Source organism: Equus przewalskii, chromosome 14 (genome assembly GCF_037783145.1).
Source record: "Equus przewalskii isolate Varuska chromosome 14, EquPr2, whole genome shotgun sequence".
NCBI lineage: Eukaryota > Metazoa > Chordata > Mammalia > Perissodactyla > Equidae > Equus > Equus przewalskii.
This window is the reverse complement of record NC_091844.1, coordinates 32,541,221-32,562,282: the sequence shown is the minus strand read 5'-3', so window position 1 is coordinate 32,562,282 and position 21,062 is coordinate 32,541,221. Positions and strand designations below refer to the sequence as shown.

The following is a 21,062-nucleotide window of genomic DNA, read 5'->3' as shown; positions in this document are numbered from 1 at the left end:
TGCTTATTTTCTTATGCAAGATATAACCATTGGGGGAAACTGGGTGAAGACTGCATGGACTTCTCTGTACTGTCTTTGGAATGTCCTATAAATCTACAGTTATTTCAAAATAAAATGCCAAAAATGGAGTGGGGAGCTTGTAAAAAAAAAAGAATTACTGATACAAATAACAACATGAATAAATCTCAAAAACCTCATGTTAGATGGAAGAAACCAGACACAAAAGACATGTATTATACAATTCCATTTTTAAGAAATTTCTAGAAAATGACATAATATAGAAAGAGAAAGCAATAGTAGTTGCCTGAGGCTGAGGCTGAGGGGTAGGAGTGGGGATTGACTGTAAAAACAGCGCAAAGCGGGGCTGGCCCGGTGGCATAGCAGGTAAGTTTGCGTGCTCCACTTCAGTGGCCTGGGGTTTGCCAGTTCGGATCCCAGGTGCAGACCTGTGCATGTCTTATCAAACCATGCTGTGGCAGGTGTCCCACAGATAAAGTAGAAGAAGATGCACATGGATGTTAGCTCAGGGCCAACCCTCCTTGGCAGGAAGAGGAAAATTGGCAGTGGATGTTAGCTCAGGGCTCATCTTCCTCAAAAAACAAAAAAGGGCACAAAGGAACTTTTTCAGGTGATTAAGTCTTATAAAACTGGATCGTGGTGATAGTTACACAGTCAGATTTAGTAAAACTACACATTTAGAACTGGTGAATGTTACGGTATGAAAATTATACCTCAATAAAGCTGTAGGAAAAAGTTAATGGTAGACCTCAGATGATGGGTGTATGATTGTTAATGTAAAATTCTTTCAACTCTGCAGTATGTTTGAAAATTAGCATAACAAAATATTGAGGAAAATTAAAGTTTTCATGAACAAGAGAATTAGAAATCAGAAAAACGGTATTTCCCCTGGCAGTTCATGGTTCAAGAAAGATTAATGAAAAGGAAGTCAACAGCATCCCTTCACTGGTATGAGCCCGTATCCCACATACGCCACATTGAAGCCCCTGTTTCACAATGTGTTGTGAATAAAGGCGCCCTGGGACTCCAAGCTCCAATCAAAGCTGTCTGTCTGGACGCTGTTCCAAAATCCACAAGCTGCTGCTGAGGGCGGCTGGTTACTTATTCAGGCACAGAATGAAAACCCAAGCACAAACGTCTTACATGTTTTAATTACCACGCGGAGAAAATTCAGGTTTCAGCTTTCTGTAAATTATAGTGTTAGCAATATCAAAGTAACCAAGAAACAAAAACCTCACTCAGAGTTTTTACATAAGAATCATAAATTTTCCACAAAAAAAAATTCTCCATGAAGTTCTTTAAAAGGAAAACAATTCAAACATGGTTATATACGTTAACATCATCTCCCACACGCCAGTAATTAAACTCAAATCCACCAATACCTAAGCATCTTCTTATACATCAGCAAGAAATATTAGACTTAAGCAGAAAAATGGACAAACAAAATTTTGAAGCTGTAAAGAGTAATACATTCATGGAGAGAGAGTATCTTTTACATCTACACAACTTTCTAAGATTCCCATTTTGTTTTTTTAAAGATTGGCTCCTGAGTTAACAACTGTTGCCAATCTTTTTTTTTCTCCCCAAAGCCCCCCAGTACATAGTTGTATATCCTAGTTGTGAGTGCCTCTGGTTGTGGCATGTGGGACGCCGCCTCCATATGGCCTGATGAGCGGTGCCATGTCTGCACCTGGCATCCAAACCGGTGAAACCTTGGGCCAGTGAAGCGGAGCATGCGAACTTAACTACTTAGACACAGGGCCGGCCCCAAAGATTCCTATTTTTGTTACTAGTACTAAACTCATACATATCCTGATTTCAAAGAGCAAGTTACAGGCAAGTGTCAGATAACGACATTTCGGTCAAGAACAGACTGGTTTTATGATGGCAGTCCCAAAAGATTAGCACCATATAGCATAGGTGTGCAGTAGGCTATACCATCCAGGTTTGGGTAAGTACACTCTATGAAGTTCACACATTGACAAAATCGCCTAAGGACCCATTTCTCAGAACATATCCCTGTCGTTAACCAACACATGACTATAGTCTCACTAGGCCTTAAAAAAAAAAAAAGGTGCTTTTAAATCTCTACAGATGTAGCATCTGAAGAGAAACAGATATTGTCACATAATACGCATTTTTATTTTTTTAAATCATCAAATTTTATACCAAAGGTGTAATTCCCCCTTACAAACTTTCAAAGGTAGTATGTATATTTTGGCATATTTATTAGAAACTATGAATATGTAAATAAAAGTGTGAAAAATTATTAGAATTAAATTGGATGTTTCTAATTTGTTATTTTTTTAATTCCCTTCTATACTTAATCAAAGAGGGGATGTTATACTTACCATGTATCCCACTGCACCGGGCAGGAGGAATATAAGTGGTGAAGGGGGCTAGCCAGCAGAGACCTTCCCAGAATGGACTTCTGTTATATTCATTTGTCCCTTTTAAACTCTTAAGAGGGGGGTGAGGATGGGGAGGACAAGTGTTTTACCTATTATTGACCCTTAAGTCTTATAATAATTCTCATGATTAGTAAACTATATGAATTCTGTAAGTGCTAACAAAGGAAACATAAGATAGGAATTAGTCTGTTTCACCAACACTATGATTAAATAATCACACGAGAACTAAGTCAAGAATTTACCTTTGTGCTGGCCACACCAATCTCAGGCCCAGCATTAATGTGAACGCCACAATCCGTCTCCCTTGATATGGAACTGCCGACCGTGTTTGTGATCCCCACTGTTAAGGCTCCCCTCTCCTTACAGTACCGAAGACCCATCAGGGTGTCTGCTGTCTCACCTATGCAAAAACGAAGCAAAAGGAACAGAGCGGTCAACATATGCTGTTTCTTAGATGCAAAAACAAACACTGACTTTCAACAACATCATTTGCTTTAAATAAAATTTAAAATGTATTTAAAATAATAAATTTGTAAAATTTTTAATAATGGGATCCTACTTTTTAGGATCTCTACTTCATCTTTTAAAATTCAGCTCTTTGAGTGTAAAATGTGTTAATTTTACTAATTTGTAGAGAATTACATAATATCAAAATAAATCTGTCTTTATCAAGTCATCTGCAATACCACTTTATCTTTAAATATCAGGTTTTGCCAAGACACGCTATAATTATTAAAAAGAATACTTTCCTTTCCTTCAAGTCTTTAAAATTAGCATACCTGACTGACTAATGAAAAAGCAAACATCGTCTCGAAAAACCGGCGTGTTTCTATCCAGGAAATCACTGGCTAGCTCCACCATAACAGGCAACTCAGTCAGCTCTTCAAGAACTTGACGTGTCTGCAGACAAAAGATGACTTGGTCATACAACTTTACTTCAAATGCTCTTTCTCACTAGACTTCTTTGGACTCAATGTATAGTTTTCACTTTTTCAGATTATAAAAATAATACATGCGCATTGTTGGAAAATACAAACAATACAGATTAAAGCATAAAAAATAAAATAATCAAAATCCTACCACCTAGGAGATAAGCACTGTTGACATTTTAGTCCAAGTCTCTTTACACACCTATCAATGCATGTATTCTTACAAGCAAATACACATACATATAAAACGTTTTGAGAAGTGGAAAAAGCACTGCTCTGAGTTAGCTTGCATGTGTTATCTCCAACTTCCCAATTATTAATCCTGTATGACAATTCATATAATACCAAGTCAGTCAGAGATTTCAAATGAGATAAAAACAGATGTATAAACACCCAGTGAAAATTTCAACACTTCAAAAATGCTTTGTATTCATAAATAATACTGTTTCCGAAAAAAAAAAAAAAAAGTCAACATGCTTTAGAAATCTTGTTTAAGAAAGCTCACTATTTTCAAACTTTGCAGTATGGACGGTAGAGTAGGGGGCAGTATGGTTCTGTCCACAGGGCACCTTAACATTCATTTTGCTAAATTTCCATTCTAATTAAGTTTCTTTTACTCTAAACATCAGAAAATTAAAACAACAGGAAAATTAACTTTTAGGCAGCAAAAACTGTAGGCCCCACAGATGGATACATTTAGTTGTTTTAATAATAACTGTGGAGACCACTTGCTTCTTTAGGCAAGCGGCCCTCCAGCTCCCACTCCATCTTTGCATTCACAGCAGCGAAGAACTGTAAAGCTTTCCTTACTTCATGTCCCTTTCACTTTCTTGCCTACGAATGCAAACTATTCAGTTTGGTTCTATAACCTTGATTTTAATACTTTTTAACAATGGTATAACATCATGTACAGAAAAGTCCTCAAAGATAACAGGTCCCTATTTTTAACTATCTTTTTCCACTGATGTATTTTATGTACTAATTATACACAAATAAGTTACCGACACTAAAATGCTAAATGTTTTCCCTCAAACAAATGTAAATCAAACTCCCCTCGCCCCAATTTACAATATAAATGTTACACTGGCATTACATTCTTCAAAATAAAGAGAAAGATCCAAATCTGGCAACTTACCAAATATTTAAAAATAATATACCCCAAAAAAGAAATCTCAAGATACATATGCACTAATGAACAGTTGTTCTTTCAGTGGAAGCAGCTCTTTATAAATAGACAGAATGACATATTTTCATCATAAGAGACTAATTTAATGTACAAATGCTATTGCATGCCACTGTAAAAACCCAGAGACAACTAACATTTTGAAAAGCAAGCTGTACTTAGAATGTTTTGGTTGATTGTTATTGTTCAGGATACAAGCTATATACGAAGAAAACAGTTATGCAAAGATGTCATTGTGTTTCTGACCCTACCAAAAAAACAACAAAAAAAACCTAGATGGAATAAATTTCATGACACTATTTTGTATGATAAACTGCAAAGAAATTTCTAATGTTTGTTAACTACAGTACTCTCAGCACCCACCAAAAATAAATAAATAAATAAAAACCCTTCACATCTTCTCAAATTTCAGAATTAAAGAATTCTAACACAGCATATAATTTCTGCTCCAAAATTCAAGCTTAGCATTAGATGAAATAATTAATTTTTTTATTTCTGAATAGATGGCTCACTCAATAATAGATCTAAGCCACCAATAAATTAGCCAATCCCTTAATTTACACTAATGTCTTTAATTCATTCTTTTTTCTTCCATGCTCAAAACAACTACTTTCTTACAACTCTTTCTTTCAATACTGCATAGACTTTCCTTTTTAGGATTATGTAAATTTAGGGGGAGAGGAGAAGTAGGGTGCTTTAGAGAAGAGCAAAGCCTGTTGAGATGCAAGGGCTAGATGACCAGCTACTTTCACTCACTAGTTAAATGACTAGCTCCCACAAGTGTAGATAATAAATATTTATACCCCAGCAAATAAAAAACTACTATGTCATGAACTTTGGGAATCAATCCTAAAAGTAGAAACTGAGTGTGTAAGGGTCTTCTGTACTTATGGGAGTTAATATCAACAGCACATATACCGTCTCCTTATAAGAAAACTACATGTGGACCTGATTTATTGGACAAAAAGGCCATTATATTGCTATGCTTCAGCACTGACAACCAACACAAGTCTTTGATACAGTATTTCAGCTTCCAAAATAACAATTTAAAGAACAAAGTCTGAGAAAAAGCAGATTTCTTTTCTTTGCAGAAATGTGCCTCCTAAGTAAAATCCTGTTGAGGTTCACACATTACCAGCCATCTGTCTGGGGCATGTGAAGAATGATAAGGAAAAGCCAGTGACTGCTCTTATAGAAGTAGGCCAGGATGGTGCAAAACCTTTCCCCTCTTTGCCTCTCATGAAGTCAGCTGCAGGTGGTCCACCTGTAGATCTAAGGACCTCTCTGAAGCAGATCTGCCATTGGCAAATAATTCCAAGCAGCTATTAAAATTTCTCCCCCCAACCTCTTTGATTGTTATCATTGCAACACGAAAAGATAACACGATGTTTTAACAAGAGAGAGTTTCACAGGGTATGTTACTGGAGGTATGATTTGTCTGCAGATACCTTCTAATACCCAACAAAACACAATTAAAATTTTAAGAAGCCACTTACTGCTACACCAGCATGATAACTTGTTCCACAAGCAATAAGAATCAAACGCCGACACCTCTGGATCTCCTTAATGTGATCCTTCAAACCGCCCAAATTCACTGAAATAAAAGTTTTTTTAAATAATTATTTTGGAAAGAACCATATGAAATAGGCAATCACTTTTCATGCATGTCCACTGCCAATCTGGGAAACAATACTGTTTTAAAGAATTCATATTCTTCTCAGGAAGCATAGTTCTCTATAGTTTTGAAAAGTAAATTAAATAAGTCAACTTAACTGGCCTCCCCAAACTTGTAACTAACCTTACTGATGCCCCTAGATGCCCACACACAACTAAAGTATTTATCACGCTCTACCTTGTTTGGTCATTTTTACATAACTCTCTTTAGATTAAAAGTTATCTTAAAGGCACAACTATAGGGACACAGACAACAGATCAGGACATGCTCCTGGCTGGAGGCAGGGAAGGAGCTGACTAGAAAGGGGCATGAGGAGATGTTCACAGTGACTGAACGGTGCTATATCTTGATTGTTGTAGAGTTTAGCATTACGACCATATTGTGGAAGTTCATCAAAACTCACTGAATTATACATTATGAATGGTGAATTTTATTATATCTAATTATAACTCAATAAGCCTGCTTGGGGGAAAAAACCTTAGTTATGTTCATTTCCCCTACGGCACCCAGAACAGTGCTCTGAACACAATATAGACCCATCCCCTCTCAGTCTTTCCCATCTCAGTAAATGCCATCCCCATTCACCTAACATCAGAATCATCCTTGATTGCACCTACCCCTCCTCCACACCCACCCCACAGGCAAGACCCCTGAGCTCCACCTTCAAATTGTACCTTTGGTGCCATCCCCCTAGTCCAGCATCTCTCCCCTGGACAAGAGCGACGTTCTCCTAACTCTTCTCTCCCCTATTCTCCACCTCCTAGAGCCTGTTCTCCACAGTCAAAGTGATCTTTTAGAGTAACTCTTTAAAAACATAAATCTGATCTCAAAACCCTCCAACGAGTCTGTCCTCTTTCCTGGCTTTTTCACATATATGTATGTGTTCTTCTGTGAGTACCTTGTCTGTATGGATCCTTCTTCACAAGGCTAGTTTTGTCTCTGTGAGAAATTTTCATTCAACATTCATTCAATTATTCAACTAATATTTCGTTAGCACCCACCAAGTGAAGATCCGTCTAAGGCACTGTGTGGCTACGGGAGCTCTGCCCTCAGACGGTGCAAAGTCTGGCTGAGGAGAGACACATGCACACCTAAAGGCTGCACCCTCCTGCATCTGAGCCACCACTGGCTCTGTGTACTCTCCCCACCCTTTTTTCTACCTTAACTGGTTATAATTTGGAACCAAGGTGTATATGTTTTGCTTTTATCTTTTCGAACAATTTTATGTTCTTTTTAAATTTCAATACTGAAGGCATATTACATCTGTTTTAAAAAATTAGTAAAGTAGACAATAAAACAAAACAACAAAAAGCTTCCCAGATAACTTAGAATAGCATCTAAACCCCTTACTATGGCCTTTAAGTCCGCAGTGGCCCTGCCTCCTGCTGACCTCTGACCCAGTCTCCCAGCACCTCCCCTCTCACCCAGGCCACTCCAGCCAGACTGGTCTCCTGCAGTTCCCGCACTAGATCAAGCCTGGCTGTGTACCTCTGCCTATAGTGTTTTCCCACAGACCTCAGTACATACTGAAAAGGTCTGTGAAGAAAGGAAACAACAGTAAGAGGTTGGATTGGGGTCGTGCAAAGGCAAATCAGTTTGGAGATGGACTCAGTATAAAAGCAGACAGACTAACGGACAGACTTGTACTTCAGAAGATGACCAAAAATGACAGGGAGGGAAAATGGAGAGATTAGATGGTCACAAGTGTTTCCCTAAAATTAGTCCTAGCAAATTCCCTGCTGCCTTCTAGGGGCAGCTCTGGAAGGAGTGGCCCAAGGTCTGAACTGATGATGCTTTCAAGAGAAGCCTACTTCTGATAAGGTAGGCCACAACCGTGGAGACAGCCAGAGAGCCTGGAGGAGTAGGGCGGGGATGGAGCACACAGGGCACCACTCAACACAGGAGGTTAGACCGGCTCCCTAAACGACAAGTGATGTGAACTTTGGCAAGAGACACAGACAAGAGAGCCTCAATTTCCTTATCTTAACAAAAAACGGTAACAGCTATCCTGTTTATATTATAGAACTTTTATGAGGAACACATATCATAGATGAAAGTGTTTTTTAAAAATCATGACTTCTGGGGCTGGCCTAGTGGCACAGTGGTTAAGTTCACATGCTCTGCTTTGGCGGCCTGGGGTTCACGGGCTCAGATCCCAGGCGAGGACCTATACACCGCTCATAAAGCCATGTTGTGGCGGCGGCATCCCACGTACAAAAAACAGAGGAAGACTGGCACAGATGTTAGCTCAGGGACAATCTTCCTCAAGTAAAAAAGAGGAAGATCAGCAGCAGTTAGCTCAGGGCCAATCTTCCTCACCACACACACAAAAAAACCCCATCAGGACTTCTGAAAGTTTGTCTCATTCTGTTCCCTTATAAAACAAATCTTTTTCCTGATCTTATTTCTATAAATACCATAAATAATATTTATTGCTACTCTCCCAGTTCTTTCAGTTCCACCATCTTCAACAACCCCCTCTCCTCACACAGGCAGATGCAGGTCCTGGTTTAGACTGCTGTGTTTCTCTCCTGGTCCCCACTTCCCTCCTGTTTCCACTGCTCTACCCCATATGGAACAACGTCCTAACTGGCAACTGATCCCAGCCTCTCGCTCCTCCAGCGCAGTAAAGCTATGATCATCCCTAGCTCCTCAATGTCTCCTAAGTCTCCTAATAGCTCTACAATTTCCACTAAGGAGGGACCCCTCCAGACGCCCCAGTTAGAATGCATTCAAGGCCCTCCTTGGTAGCTCCTCTCACTTTCTTTCCTAGACTTACTGCTCTTTACTCCTCTTCAAGTACCAAATGTGGCAGACAAACTGGACTACGTTATTATTCCACAAACAGCTTTCTGATGGTTTTTCCACTATTTCCCCTGAGCTACTGTGTTCTAACCAATTGCAATGCTCCCGTCTCATCCTCACCTATTTTAATCTTCCAGATCCTTTAAAGCCACACCTGCTTACTTCACGAAGCCTTCCTTGGCTCCAAAGCCCCTGCCCACAAACAGATTCATGATCTCCTTTCTCTCATGTCAACATTAAACTTTACGCATTTCAACATTAAAATGTATTTCTAATGCCACTTATCATATTTTACCTTTCTTTAAGCAGATAATTATATATTCATTTCCCTTCCTATATTATAAGAACCTCAAGAAGGGGAACATATCAGAGATAACTTTCCGATGTCTCTGACATGTTCAGTATGGTGCTCTGCATGCAGATGTTCAATTCATAATTCAGCCTTCAACAAATCTCTCCTGCAAAAAAAGTCTCATGCCACTCAGAAAAGAAAAATACATAAAGACAATATTTATTCAGAGAAATCATTCTCTATCACTTAGCAGGACAGGGCCTGAAGGAGAAGATCTTTAATAATGTGCATACGACACACAGAGATTCAGGAAAAGATTTTTGCATACTTGCTATTATTTCTCAAAAACTAATTCCTAACGCTGAGAAGCTTAGCTCAAAGTTTGTCTTGTTAAACTGCTCATGATGAACGAGTAGTGTTTCGAAAACCTGATTTAGCAATGAACAGGTTAGGGACATCTTATGACCACAGACTCAGTCTCAAACTCATCTCAGCAAGGTGCACAAAACTCCTGCCACACAAGGTCTAGAGAGAGTTTCCAGAAATAAGACCAAGTTGCATTCTCAACTCTACCTTAAACATGCAGGAAGGTACAGGCTATCCCATAAGGCATCAGGCAAACACCTGGAACACCTCTGGGGAAGCTCAGACCTTTACTCACTTATAAACTGAGACAAAATCTAGGCTGAGCAGATACAGGGAAGCTTCCCAACAAGCGACCACTCTCATTCTTCTTAGAATGTATACTGTGTCTAGGACAGACCCTGATACACAGCGGGTGCCCAATAGAGGTTTGTTGAACTAAAAAGAAGTTAAATTTTTTTAATGGTACACTGAAGGGCTTCTTTTTTCCCCCAGGAAAATCCCCCTAATACTCTCATTACTGACAATAATTTTCAAATGTGATTTTTAGTCATTTTTTATAACCCTATATTGAGATACGTCATATCCCATCATATTCATCCTTTTAAAGTGTACGATTCAGTGGTTTTTAGTATAGTCAAAGTTGTGCAACCATCACCACTACCTAATTTTAGAACATTTTCATCACCCCAAAAAGAAACCCCATATCCAGGGCCGACCCCGTGGCCAAATGGTTAAGTGTGCGCACTCTGCTTCGGCAGCCCAGGGTTTCGCAGGTTCAGATCCTGGGCGCAGACATGGCACCGCTCATCAGGCCATGCTGAGGCGGCGTTCCACATGCCACAACTAGAAGGACCCACAACTAAAAATATACAACTACGTACCGGGGGGCTTTGGGGAGAAGAAGGAAAAATAAAACCTTAAAAAAGAAACCCCACATCCATTTGAGCAGTCATTCTCCATTCCTTGCTCCCCTCAGCTCCTGGCAACCATTAGCTATTATTCCCTTTTTTTATTGTGACAAAATATACATAAAACAAATTTAACATTTTAACTATTTTTAAGTGTACAATTCAGTGCATTAAGCATATTCACACTGTTGTGCAACCATCACTGTCTTCCATCTCCAGAGCTTTTTCATCATCCCAAAGTGAAACTCTATACCCATATTAAACACTAACTCTCCCTCTGCCCCTCCCCCTAGCCCCTGGTAACCACTAATCTACCCACTGTCTCTATGAATCTGACTATTCTACATACACCTCACATCAGTGGAATCATACACTGAAGGACTTTTAAAAGATGACGGGGCTCCACCGACAGCTGGCAGCCATCGTTGTTCTGTAAGGCTATAAAGAATGATGAACTTTCAGGCTGTCAATGCCAACTCCCATGGGAGACTCTGAAATAACAGAATAATTCACATGTAATTACCAGTATAGTCATCAAAGTTGACTCTTCCTCTCATGGTGTTCACAACTGACTCTGGCTGCTCAAAAATTTCCTTCTGCATAAATGAACTGAAGTTGCCTAAAGTAACAGAAATTATATGATTAAAACAAAAATTAACAAACCAAAGAAAAAGAAATTTGTACATAACTAAAGATCTATCTTCTTGAACACAACCTTAGTATAAATTAAATGAAACAAAAGGTCACGTGATAGAGAACAATATTCATATACGACACTTTATCCTATGTGAAGAAAATGAGCATGTAAAAAGGAAAAAGGACTTTTATTAACTTCATGCCTGAAATATGGAATTACAGCAAAACAGGGGAGTGGAACAAGCTGAAGTTTTGGAGTCAGAACAGACCTAGGTTCAAATCATGGCTCTATCCCTTTACTAGCTAAAGGGTTCTGAGGAAATTCCTGAATCTGCAAAATAAGCACAGCACCTCCTTCACAGCATTGTAGTGGAGATTAATACAGTAAAGACTTGACATAGAGCAGTTATGCAATAAATGTTAGCTCTTATTCCCACTACAACCCCATCAGCAAGGAGGAGAATAAAAACCATCACCACAATAATCATGACAGTTAATAGCAGCAAACATTATGTAGGGCTCACTAAGTGTGTCAGGCACAGTTCTAAGGGCTTTAGATATATTAGCTCTCTTAATCCTCAACACACCTTAATGAGGGAGGTCATATTATCCCCATTTTATACATGAGAAAACTGAAGCACAGAGAGAATAGAGAGGAATAAAGAACAGGACACAAACTATGTTTATAAAGTATCTTAAAAATATCGAGTACTATTTAAATAATCTATCTTTTTTTTAATGTTAGAAACAACAAACCATGAATTAGTTTGAAGGAGAACTACTGTGAAACCAGCTGATAATTTCTCCAAAGAATCATCCCTTTTCCTGGGGTTATCCCTTCACTAATCACGTGGAAGATTTCACTCAGCATTGTTATCAGATTGCTACACTAGGAGAGGAAGTAGAATGTATCCTTTCCATTAAGGACAACACGACAAAAACTTTCACCCTTCATGATCTGCTGGAGCTCCATCTGGAGGGTTTGCACAGCTCGTCCAGGGTGATCGCCAGCAGTTCGTTTAATTCGATGGATAGAGAGACGGCCATCCACCACTGCTGCGACATCATCATCTTCAAGAAAGATGACGCGATTGGTGTGTTCTATGACAGCACTGTAAAACGTTCAAGGAGATAATACAATCAATAATCAAGGATGATTATCACAAATAAAATATCATTAGGACACAAGGACCAAATGTAAATACAAACTGGATCATCCTGCAATATCTCTGATAACCTGATTATCAATGCCATTCCCTACAAGGGTATGAGGAGGCATTGGTCACTGTGGATAACAAATAAAAGGATCTCTGTGCAGCAATCTAAACCGAATTAGATTAGATCAGAGAGCATGGCCATTTCTCCTTCTCATTCTATCTATCACCAAGTCCTCCAATTTTAACTCCTAAATATTTCTCAAAGCTCCTCTCTATGTCTGCTACCACAAACCAGTTAAAGCTACTGTCAGCTCTCGGCTGGACGACTGCAGCAACCTCCTAACTTATCCAACTACATTCCCTCTAATCTCCCTCCATCCAGTCTCCATTTCTGCCAAAATTGATATCAAAAGGCAACTCTAATCAAGATTTCTCCTTCACCCAATAAACCACTTGACGGCTTCCCTGTGGCTCTCAGGAAAACAACAAAATGCCCTGCTGTAACCCTACCTCCTTCTCTAGCCTCACCTCCCACCAAACTTCCTGTCTCTACTCCAGCCACACTCACACCCATCCCAAACTCTCACAGGCTGATCCATTGCAGAGAATGAATGCTCTTCCCTCTACCTCTTCACCTAACTAACTCTGACTCCTTAACTTTCAGTTCAAGCATCATGCTCTTAAAGACATTTACCCATAGGAGGGTACATCACTCTGTTACAGGGATTCTGTAGCTCTTGTCACAGCTGGAATTCTATCCTTTACGATTGATTAAAATTTGTCTCCTCCATTAAGGAAGAGTTCCTTAAGGACAAGTAATCTTTTTATTTTTATTCACCATTATCTCCTGAGCCTAGCACATAGTTTTGCCAGAGAGTTCAATATGAATGTACTAGTGAATGACAAAAGGCTGTTATGTTTCTGCAATTTCCAGTTTATTGAAGCCATATCTGTCAACTCTGTAACAAACCTGCTTAACGACATCAATGACAAATTTTAGCACTGACTACACACCTGCAAAAACTAAAAAACAGTGACACTTGTTTTCTCACTGAGATAATGCATTCCCTGTAGTCCTAAACTGGATCATTTTTCATTTTTAGATCCCCTTACTCTCAGGCACAATGAATGACTCAAATACTTCTTGGCAATTTGAGTGATTCCATTTTATCCTCATTACTATTAGTGTTTTATTTATAAATGCATCTAAGCATCCCACTGTATTTTTCTCTCAAAATGTCTTACTCTAGTACTATTTCCTTTATAAAAGTGATTATGCTGCAAATTACTTCTGAATTAAAAAGATAAGCATCCACACTGGACTAAAACTACAACGGTTTAGCATCTACACTGAAATAAGTGGGATACTAAGCCACTGTACTTTTCCATCTAAAATCTCTCCTCCCTACAAAACCTGGGTAAGGCTCCGAAAAGAAGAGGAAAAATAATACAAGAGCTCAGAGTAAATACACTGGAACAAGTCTCAGACGATTATCCATTCTTGGTAAACTCACCTACGTGCTTTGAACAGGGAGATGCAGCGTTCTTAGAGCCACATCTCCAAAGAGGTCACCTACACTTCCCTAATTAACCATCTCCGGCACACCATGACTAGATTTATACAAAATGACTTCTCGGTTTCCTGTAGCAGGAAAGAAGTTTTACTGAAAATTCTCCTTGAATCAACGAAGGAAGCTCACCTTGCATCAGAAGCAAAGTAATACTCCACTGCTTTTTCCTCAACAGGGAAGAGGCAGGTTGTGCTGTCCACACGGGAGAGATTGCAGCTCCCTTTCTTGTCTTTCCCTGGAGCACAGGGTTAACAGTGATCAGCAAATATGTAGGAAACCATGGCCAATATTTAAGCATATGTAGTTTTCTACAAAATCAACAAAAAACCATAGCAACACAAAACAATTTCAGCAATTTAAAAATGCCAGGTAGATCACCTTATTTCCATGCAATAAGCCAAGAACAACAACAGACAAAAGGTGTAGAGTGAAATAGCAACTACTAAAGAAAGCGTGGCAGATAACAGTGCTAATGTAAATTTTTAATGTAATATTTCATTTCCAAGTAAAAGGCAAATAATTCATTAATATCACTAATTTTTTTTAATCAAAAGTATGTATAGCCTAATCTTAATTTAACTTTATACAAAACTTGATGGAATTAATACATTTGTATATCTAAACTTATCATAAAAATTACATTAAAAATATCAAAATTATGCAATGAAAGTAAAATGAAGGCTAGTTGCATATTAATATTTATCGCATAACAAAACTCTAGATTTTAACAGTAAGTCAGCATAACAAATCAAGTTGTTGTCTATGCATTCTGATTTAAAAACAAAACAAAGTACTTATAACTCTCTAACCATGATATACCATATGTGGCACATACTGCTAAGGACTGAAAATATAAATTCAGAACCTCGCCTTTCTTAAAATTGGATCTTCTTACATTTCTTTTAAGTCAGGAAAAAGATGGTGCTTTTGCAATGACAGTATCTTTTTCATTCTAACACTTTAGAATTCTGGCATCTCTACTTAATTTGTCAAGTCATTGATGAATTTTTTTTTCCTTTTTGCTCATTTTCAACTAAAGTCAAAACTGGAAAGCATACTGAAAGTTTGACAAATTAGCCAAATATAGAAAAAAAACTATTAATTGAAGACTATTTAAATGTCACAGAGACAAAAGCACCTTTCTCCAAGATCAGGATATAGTAGACCTTATAACCTATGGACATAAATGCCAGAGAATACCATAAATATACTTGTAAAAACTCATGTCTATCCTCTAAAATGCTTGTCTATAAAGACTTGGTAGTAATTATTCTTAAAAATATACATCCAAAGTTCCCCCCAATCCACGATTATTTGGTGTGTGTTAGGCATGAAATCAAAACAGCTCTTCCCATCCAAATTCAACAGCAGAAAAGATACCACACTTTAAGAAATAAATACAAGATGACATTCTAGAAAAGATAACACTATAGAAAGATAAAAGACATCAGCATTTGCCAGGGGCTGGGAATGGGACAAGGGCTGACTACAAAGGGGCGCTGAAGGGAACTTTCTAGGAGATGGAGTTGTCCTGTATCTTGATTGTGATGGTAGTTACACAACTGTTTGCGTTTGACAGAACTCAGGAAATTGTACATAAAAAGACTGAACTTTATTGTGTGTAAAAAAGTGAATTTTAAAATACGTAAAAAAATAAAATTTAAAAATAAGTAAAACGAACACCTACACTTTTTAAATAAATACCACTAGCTTTGGTTAAAAAATATTCTTATAGAGGCGGGCCCTGTGGCTGAGTGGTTAAGTTCATGCGCTCTGCTTCAGCGGCCCAGGGTTTCCCTGGTTCAGATCCTAGGCGCGGACATGGCACCACTCATCAAGCGATGCTGAAGTGGCGTTCCACATGCCACAACTAGAAGGACCCACAACTAAAAGTATACAACTATGCATTGGGAAGCTTTGGGGAGAAAAAGGAAAAATAAAATTTTTAAAAAAATCCTCATAGAGTTTTACTATATTCTTTCTCCAAATATTGGTTATTTCATTATTCAAGTAACATGGTATATTTAATTACATGAGGTATCATTGCCTATTTAAATTAAAAAATCATTACTAGTATACTTGACATCTATATGACTCTTACAATCTATAAAATGTCTTCCAATACACTATCCCATCTGATTTAAGTGGAATACAATTATCATCATCCTGCTTTATTTGATCAGTGGTTACACCTGGAGAAAATAGGAAAAGCCTGAAAGCCAGTCCAGTATTTTCCCCTTTACAGAACCTAAGAGGCTACACTATTTAAACTAAACTCTGCTGAGCCACACATTATCTACATACTAGGAGCTAGAGAAATAAGGGTCACTAAAACACAATCCCTGACCTCAAAAAGATCTATCTCCTGATAAATTTTTCTTCCAACATTTTAAGACCTTAACCAGTGTTTTTCCATTGTTGCTAAAAGCAGGTTAAGGCAAGTACAAAGTAACATATCGGTAATATACACACAAGCAGAATTATTAACAGAAATCTGGAACTCTGGATCCAAAACCTGTACTCTCACTGGTAGACTAGTTTTTCTTCTGAAAAGGGAGGGAGGGGAAGAGGAAGATAAGAAATCTAGTATCTCAGGATTTAAGGTTATTTGAGAAAATAACTTTCTGCTCTTGATAAAATAGTGAAAGCAACAACTATCTAAAGATGAATAGGTTTAGAGTACTTTGCTAAATTTTTTTCAAGAAACCAAGAATTATATATTAACAATAATGGGTTTCAATTTCCTGAAGCTGTCACTCCCTGTCTTTTATATGGAAAGATTTTAGTAATAAGTAAACGGAAAGAGCACACTCGTTTTTTTTTCTGTCTTATTATATCAGTAAAATGATTCACAGTTTGCATAGCTGAAAGTCCTATAAAAAAATAAACTTCAAGCATGAATTTAAAAAGAACAATAGTTCCTAATTCAAACAGAGCCAATCAAGTATATTGAATGTAAATCTAAAAGTGAAATGTCATGCATAAAATAAAAACCATTTAAACATATTTCAGTTAAAAGTTAGGCTAACTTACTCAAACAACTACCCCTTAATTCAATCTATAAGAGCCTATACAAAATGTCTTCCTAATCTTAGCACCTTATTGATCAGAATGTATCCTACATGATTTTAATTTAAAACAAAGAAAAAAACTTTACAATTTCAACTATTTTCTCAAATCTCAGAGATTTTAAAGAAACAAATTATTAAAAGCAGTTTTCTAAGTGCCAAAAGCAGACAGACAAAATACACTCTGCAAATTAGAAAAATAACATCAAAATATATTTCCCCATAAAATAAGCACATTTTTAGAGGCCCGGCACATTCATTCACTCCAAGAACAAAGAATTAGTAAAGAATGAACAAAAGAGGATAAGATTCCTCCCCATCCATGCAGTGTGCATTTCCCACCTCTTTCTCCCTGTGATCCCCACCGTGTGAATTGTGATCCAAAATGAGTCCTAGCTAAGGATATACAACAGAAAAAAATTCTACTCGTCAGAGAAATCAGAAAAAGAAATCCTTTTCATGTCTAGACAGAACTATATATATGAGTGGATCTAACCAAAGGGGGATTTATTTCAATTTAAGGAAAACAATTCTTTATATCTCCTGTACTCAATTGATACATTTCCCCATGGCCTGATACAGGAACAGTTTTTACCTGTTCTGTAGAGTATTGGAATGTGATCGGTAGAGAGTTTATGTTCACTTCGAACACCAATCAACAGAGGGCTGCCTCGTCTGTAAGTACAAAATCAAACAAAATTAAAACATTTTTATAATGCCCTAACGATACAAAACTTAAATTTGACGAAGGAACACTCTTCAACTAATGTTTAAATTTTCCCTCTAAGCTCAACTTCAGATATAACAAAAGAATGACATAAACAGAATTTTTAAAAAATATTCAATAACAGAGGCTGGCAAACTATGACTGACAGGCCAGCTTTGTCTGTTTTTATTGGCACCCAGCCATGCCCATTTTTTTACATGTTTTCTACAGCTGCTTTCACACTACAAGAGCAAAACTGAGTAGCTGCTACAGAGGCCACATGGCCGAGAAAGCCTAAAATATTTACTATCCGGCCCGTTACAGAAAGTATGCCAACCCCTTTTCTATAACAATGTGTTTGAAATTTCTCTCCTTTTTAACGTTAAATGAAACCTTTCTTTTGATATATGAACAATATAAGAATGTGTATCCCCTTCTCCTTAGTCACCCTGCCTTTGTATTAAAGACAGCTCTCTCTTAGCAAATCTTAGGGCTCCTCACTGTTCTAAAAAGAACTTCATGATCAGGCTTAAACATCTTAGCAAAAGTAGTGAAAGTACAATTATCTAGGACTCGGTCTAGAATACGTAATTCCAAAAAATATGGATAAAGTTAATGTTTTGGGCCTGAAATTAGAGAATATTCAATATCCAAATTTACAAAGTAATAATGGTGCCCCACTACAGACAAAAGGTCAATTAAAAATGCCAAAATGTATTTGCTTTATCAAGAGATTCTGTTAAATGGAAGAGTGATAAGACAATAGACAAGAAGGAGCACACGAAAATAAACATACTAACGCAAATGTCTCTAAGAAAGGGAAGAGCCTTTAAAGTGAAGGGTCATTTATAGTATACAGAAAATAAACGTAATTCAAAAGTTTCAGAATACATATAATTATTAGTCATTATTAAATTTATATTTATTTACCTTGTGCCAACTGCCTGGCCAGGAAAATGGACACTTTTAAAGACAAGTGCAAAAGCACCTTCCTACAGAGGAAAAAAAATGCATTAGCAATATATATTATAATCAGTTATCAGAAATGCCTAAAACATACTGGCTTCAGCACAGAAATTTTTTGTTCACACAACTGCTCTTTTGCACTAGTTTATAAATAAATCTAAATTTTAGGTAGACACTTACTCCTGAGTTTTGGTATAGCCAACAGCTACTTTATAACCAAGCCTACTTTTGAAATTGGCTCAACAGATAACAGCTCCAAAACAGACTACTTTAAAAGTCACCTTTGTACACACTACCAACATTTCCCAATAGACACATCATATTTCCCGTACATGCGTTGGTAAGGGGAAGAAAAAAGATCCCAAGCTCAATATCCAAAACCCATTCTCTGGCCCAGTAATTTTATACCACTGTTAACTTTCACTCTTTTTCACCTTGACGTTGGAGATATGAATGTATACACAATGACAATTATTAACATGCACACTATACCACCCCTCAACCCAACCTCATCAGGGGCAGAATCTAAGGAAATCAAGAATGAATAAAGAGGGAACATGAGGTAGGAGAGTGAAGGAACCACCACAGAACACAAACCGGGCTATACAATGAGTAGAAACAAGAAAAAGCTGGGACGGCACACTACTCTGCCTTGAGTAAAGGGAAGAAACAGGCCTCTATTTTCTCCAGCTTCCTGACTCCTCTTTTTATGCTGCAGACATCATAAGATTTGGGTGGAGGTGGGAGGCAAGGGTTGGACATTCAGAGAGAAGTAAAGGCTTTTAAATGGGAAAGCCAGAGTTATGAGTGGGGAAGGGTTGGAAATCATGATGCATTTGGACTTCTGTGGATCTTTGATATCTTCAATCTTTAATTAGGGCAATTGGGATGCGATCAAAAAGAACACCACTTTTCTCTTGGACTGGGAAATACTTTCCTACATAGGTATAAGGCCAAGGAAAAATCCCCAGAAGGAAAAAGAAGGAGTTGACTCTACTGGCTCAGAGACATGCAGACATAATCCCAGAATAAAAAATGTGCATTTCACTGGAGCTACCCTTGTGCTATGTTACTGACGGGAAGAACACTTGAGCAAGCAGGAAGCAAGAAAGTGATGAACCCCCGACTGTGTGTGTTGTGTAAATGTTTGCGTGTGATAAATATGGGTTTGTTGGTGAGTATGCATAGTTTTTGGACAAACTGTTTGATCTGGGATTATTTTTAACTCCTATGACACTAAACTATAGTGAAAGAATTAGAATTCTAAGTGTGTGTGGGAAGGAAGGGGTCAATTAGTCAAAAAATAGTCTCCCAAAATAATTCAAGCGGAATAGTTATTGTATTCAACTTTCTGGGATATCATACCATAGTTATGGTATTCAACTTTTGGTAAATAAAAGTCAAAAATACTTAAGAAATTAGCATAATTCCTGTTTATCAAATTTAAAGAGTTTATGGTGATTAATGTTGGAAATAATTGTCTTTAAAAGTGTGGTTTAATACCAGTTGTTGGATAACTCTCTCCACCAAGGTAGTAAAACTGGTATCTTGACTTTCCCGATTGTCATACATGTACTTAACAAGCTTGGCAATTGTCTCTGTGTCTGTTTCAGATTCAAAGTCATAGCCTTTGCTTTCCTGTAATTAGAAAGAAAAAAAATTGACATATTTAAGGAAATATTTATAATATCCAAATCTTTTCTATAGAATTTTTTCCTGAAAAATCTCACTAATCAACTTCTGATCTTTTTTTCACCACTGTAGCCCATTACCCACTGTTCAGAATTAAGGTCACCATCTAATTATAGTGAACCCAAAACAGTGAGGTATTCTATATAACTGAACATACACTCATAATTATATAAATCTATATATGCCACATATGAATTAAATAAATTTTAAATAATTAAAATATAAAGAAATATAACAGTCATGAAACACTAATTCCATAATGAATACAACGATTCTTTCTTTAATGATGATGTTGCACTGGCCAATACAACAGCCATCAGCTGTATGTGGCTATTTAAACTGATTAAAGTGAAATAAAATTTCAAATTTAGTTCCTCAGTCATACTAGCTCAACAGCCAAATGTGGATGCTGGATAGTACAGATAGAGAAGGTTTCCGTCACTGAAGAAAGTTCAAGTGGACAGCCCTGAGAAGGCACTCACGAAGGTCATCATCATGACCTTTACTACATAGTACACAGCTTTTAAGGCACAGAACCTTCATTTACTCTGTCCTAGATCACGTATCCTAGAATCTTTTGAAAATGACAAACAAGGTCTTTTCACAAGCAAAAGAAGTTCCCCCCAAATTCCAAATTTTACTTGAGCTTTTGGGTCACTTATAATAAAGCATTTCCTTT

At 37.5% G+C, this 21,062-nt stretch overlaps 1 protein-coding gene across 2 annotated transcripts in view; it reads right to left on the bottom strand.

Annotated features, from left to right (window-relative positions):
- GFPT1 (glutamine--fructose-6-phosphate transaminase 1) overlaps nucleotides 1-21,062 on the bottom strand; it is a 56,708-nt gene that overhangs the window by 12,374 nt on the left and 23,272 nt on the right. Inside the window, exons 6-15 of one of the 2 annotated variants that reach the window (XM_070572460.1) lie at nucleotides 20,195-20,329; nucleotides 18,656-18,717; nucleotides 17,615-17,694; nucleotides 17,362-17,415; nucleotides 14,081-14,186; nucleotides 12,172-12,335; nucleotides 11,111-11,206; nucleotides 6,038-6,135; nucleotides 3,209-3,329; nucleotides 2,672-2,829 (exon numbers count right to left, since the gene is read on the bottom strand). In XM_070572460.1, the coding sequence (XP_070428561.1) occupies nucleotides 2,672-2,829; nucleotides 3,209-3,329; nucleotides 6,038-6,135; nucleotides 11,111-11,206; nucleotides 12,172-12,335; nucleotides 14,081-14,186; nucleotides 17,362-17,415; nucleotides 17,615-17,694; nucleotides 18,656-18,717; nucleotides 20,195-20,329 (1,074 nt within the window). The remainder of the gene's footprint in view (nucleotides 1-2,671; nucleotides 2,830-3,208; nucleotides 3,330-6,037; nucleotides 6,136-11,110; nucleotides 11,207-12,171; nucleotides 12,336-14,080; nucleotides 14,187-17,361; nucleotides 17,416-17,614; nucleotides 17,695-18,655; nucleotides 18,718-20,194; nucleotides 20,330-21,062) is intronic. The other variant, XM_070572459.1, reaches the window with a different exon arrangement.